Source organism: Gregarina niphandrodes (genome assembly GCF_000223845.1).
Source record: "Gregarina niphandrodes unplaced genomic scaffold scaffold00020, whole genome shotgun sequence".
NCBI lineage: Eukaryota > Apicomplexa > Conoidasida > Eugregarinorida > Gregarinidae > Gregarina > Gregarina niphandrodes.
The window spans coordinates 1-3,454 of record NW_011645789.1 but is presented as its reverse complement, the minus strand read 5'-3'; the positions used below and the strand labels follow the sequence as shown (position 1 = coordinate 3,454).

At 55.0% G+C, this 3,454-nt stretch overlaps 1 protein-coding gene across 1 annotated transcript; it reads left to right on the top strand.

The window, feature by feature from the left end:
* Positions 1 to 513: 513 nt before the first annotated feature.
* Positions 514 to 2,001, top strand: GNI_096750 (adenylosuccinate synthetase; the record flags this gene model as incomplete). The annotated part of the gene is made up of 2 exons (XM_011132725.1): positions 514 to 616; positions 740 to 2,001. The coding sequence occupies 2 exons, from the start codon at positions 514 to 516 to the stop codon at positions 1,999 to 2,001; spliced, it is 1,365 nt and encodes a 454-aa protein (XP_011131027.1).
* Positions 2,002 to 3,454: the final 1,453 nt, after the last annotated feature.

The following is a 3,454-nucleotide window of genomic DNA, read 5'->3' as shown; positions in this document are numbered from 1 at the left end:
GGCAGTTCGCACACATGTTCGCACACGTGTTCGAACGGAGGAGGGGGAGGGAGAGGGAGGTGTTACCGAAGGACTCCAGGTCCTCGTCGAGGTTGCCCTGAAGGAGTTCCAGTTTCTGTTCAAAGTTCCCTTGGGCGCGAGGTGCTGTGGAACCGCAGACGCTGAGTCGGAGTTGGCGTTTGTCTTTATTGGACAGTTTGAGTACGGCTCCTCGTTCAGCTTCCGGTTCGCTGTCATTGCTGTGTTCATCTGTGTTGGGTCGAGGTACATGTGCGAGCGAGAGTCGTTTCCGTGACTTTTGCTCAAGCACATCATCCGTCTTCTCAGGGGTCCAACGTGCTGGTGCATCTTGAGCCACCGGCGCGGCAGCAGCAGAGGCAGATTGGGAATTGGGTTTAGTGCAAACGGTGCCCATAGCGGACGCGTGGGATATGGTAGTCTGCACAGTCGTTCGTCGGCGCTTGCTCGCCAGTTTGTCACTGATAACGCGCTTAATTTTCATTTCAGAAATTAATGAGTCTAGTGGCAGTCTTTGGCGTCCAATGGGGCGATGAAGGCAAGGGTAAACTTGTAGACGTCCTCACCCAAAACTCCAAAGCATGCGCTCGCTACAACGGTAACCGAACACCCAGGGAGGGAGCGGGGGGGGGGGAGCGGCATCACGTGAGAGGAGGCGGGGAGATCCACGTGGGCTAGTTTCCATGTTGAGAGGAGGCGGGGAGAAACTTGATCATTGTAGGTGGCGCGAATGCGGGTCACACGATCGTGTATGGTGACCAAAAGGTGGGGCTACGTTTGTTACCTTGTGGAATCATGCACAAGGGGTGCAAGAATGTGATCGGGAATGGTGTGGTGGTGAGTTTATCGGTGTTGGCTGAAGAGCTGGATGCAGTAGCGGCATTGGTTGGTGAGAGCATCGACGATCGGGTGGTGTTGTCTTCACGAGCACATCTGACTTGCCAAATGCATTTATTGGCGGATGGTTTGACCGAGGCGCGAACAGAAGGTACTAAAGATAACATCGGAACTACACGTCGGGGAGTTGGTCCTTCCTACGCTGCAAAGGCTTTGCGTATTTCTCTTCGAGCCTGTGACTTGCTCAAGTCCTGGACAGAATTCGAAGCGCTCTATTGGAAAGAGGTCGAGTTCTTTAAGCAAGCTTATGGCTTAACAGACCTCAGGCCTTTATACTTGGAATTGGAGCACCTGAAGCAACTCCGGGTCCGATTTGCACCACTGGTTCAAGACATAGTAGTTACCATGGACGAGATTTTGGCTCAGCCCTTACGTCCCGTTGTGCCTAGCGGGACAGTGGAGTTGGATATGGGACGTACGTTGCTAAGTCGCCCTTGGCATGTAGTGGTGGAAGGCGCGAATGCGACAATGCTGGATATTGATGTTGGTACGTATCCGTTCTGCACCAGTTCTACAGTGCTACCGTCGGGTATGGGTGCCGGGTTGTCGTTGGACCCGCGTCGACTGACGCATGTCGTTGGCGTCGTTAAGGCATACACGACCCGTGTGGGTTCTGGGCCTTTTCCGACCGAGCTTACAGATGATGTCGGCGATTTCTTGCAACAACAAGGCAAAGAATTCGGCGTCGTTACAGGACGACGCAGACGCTGTGGGTGGTTGGACCTGGCTTTGGTCAAGTACTCCTGTTTTATCAGCGCACCGGACTCCATCATGCTCACCAAACTGGACGTCTTGAGTCAGCTAACGGACATCAAAATCGCCATCAACTACATAAGACCCGACGGCTCCAAATGCCACCCAAAATACTTCCCAGCAGACCTTGATGAACTCGCCTCTCTATCATGCGAATACCTCACTCTGCCCGGCTGGAAACAAGATATAACTCACTTACCATCCTACCAAGACCTGCCACCCAACGCCAAAGCCTATGTTGAAACCATCGAACGAATACTACAGATACCAGTACTCTTCATCGGCATCGGTCCTGGAAGCGACGACATTCTAACTAGGTCGTCCTCACTCTGAAAAAACGAACAACCTCTTTTTCTGCGAATCACTACATGCGAATCACTACATGCGAATCATTTATTGTGGGGAAAGGGCGCTTCCTTAGTCGTACTACCTGACCGCTCGGCCACAAAACGGTGAACAGCCACTTCGTGATGTTTTCCGAACATTTTTCTGACATATCAACACGCCCCCTCGGCTTCTCAGGTGAAGGGTTGTATCATTCCCAAGAACTCATCCCAGTTGGCTTCTGTCTTCATGCCAACGTCGTTCGTCTCCCGCCTGTTCTCGGCCTGCTCCTCCAGCTCGCGCTGCCCTGAGACGTACTCTTGGGTTGCCCACCGCAGTAGTGGATCCGTGCTCAGCTTGAACCTCCTCACTTGGTCTTTGTGAGCCGTGACCGTCCACCCCGGCACGTCGCATCTTTCTGCCACTACCTGCGTTTTCCTCAACTCTGTTACCCTCATTGGTAGCGACCACGCGGTGTGCGTCCAAGTTGGTGTCTTCGGTCCTCCCCTGGCGTCTGCCTGTAACCCTGGCTCCATCGAGACTACTATTTCTACTACCCGCACATCATCCGCGCCCGACTCCTCGAGCGGCGTATCTGTGAGCATGGCCCTTTGCAATGTCTCGCGCATCTGTGCCGCCAGGCTCTGTTTCCTCTGCTCCTCTGTCATTGTGCCGGTTACCTCTTGCAACCGCGCGAAGTACGGTGGTCTCCCGAATAAGGCCTCGTACGGCGTCACACCTGTGCTGATGTGCGGTGTCGTATTAAGCGTGCGACGGACCGCCGCCACCATCCTACCCAGGTCGCGGTGTCCTTCTTAGTGCTCTGAACCCGCTTCTGAGCGCCTTGTGGGAGGCTTCGTCGACGCCGTTCCCTTGCGGCCTATACGTTGCCGTCGTCAGATGGACTCAGCCTACGTGACCCAGGCTTACTGTGTCCATCGCGCCCGGATTCTCCAGACTCCCCTTTCGGCACGTTGTGCGTCAGCCGAGCTCTCGTTCGAGTCCGGGCACATATCAGGTGCCCACGGGTGCCATAGTGGAAGTTCAGTACCACTTTCGCTCTCAGTCGCTCCGGGACGTACACCTTGCCAGTCATGGCCTGCCGCCACCACTTGCCATCCTTCTTCATTCCAGGCACTCCTTGCGGCTCCAGCTGCCGGTACTCTCTCATAAAGTCCCCTTCCGACACCTGGTGTCTCCCCAGCAGCTGGCCCACGTGGCCTATCACTCTACGGCCCAAAGCCATTGCCTCGATCTCTGCGTCGCACTCTTCATCTTCCGCTGCGTACAGCGACAACCAGTCCGCCATGTTATTCTTCTCCCGACAGGAACTCTAAGGTGAAGTTGAACCTGCTGAGCGCCAGCGCCCAGCGGAACACCTTCCCTTTGTCTACTCCCACAAGGTAGAGTAGGTCGGCGTGATCTGTGCGTACGGTGCAGTGATGGAGCGCTACGTAGTCGC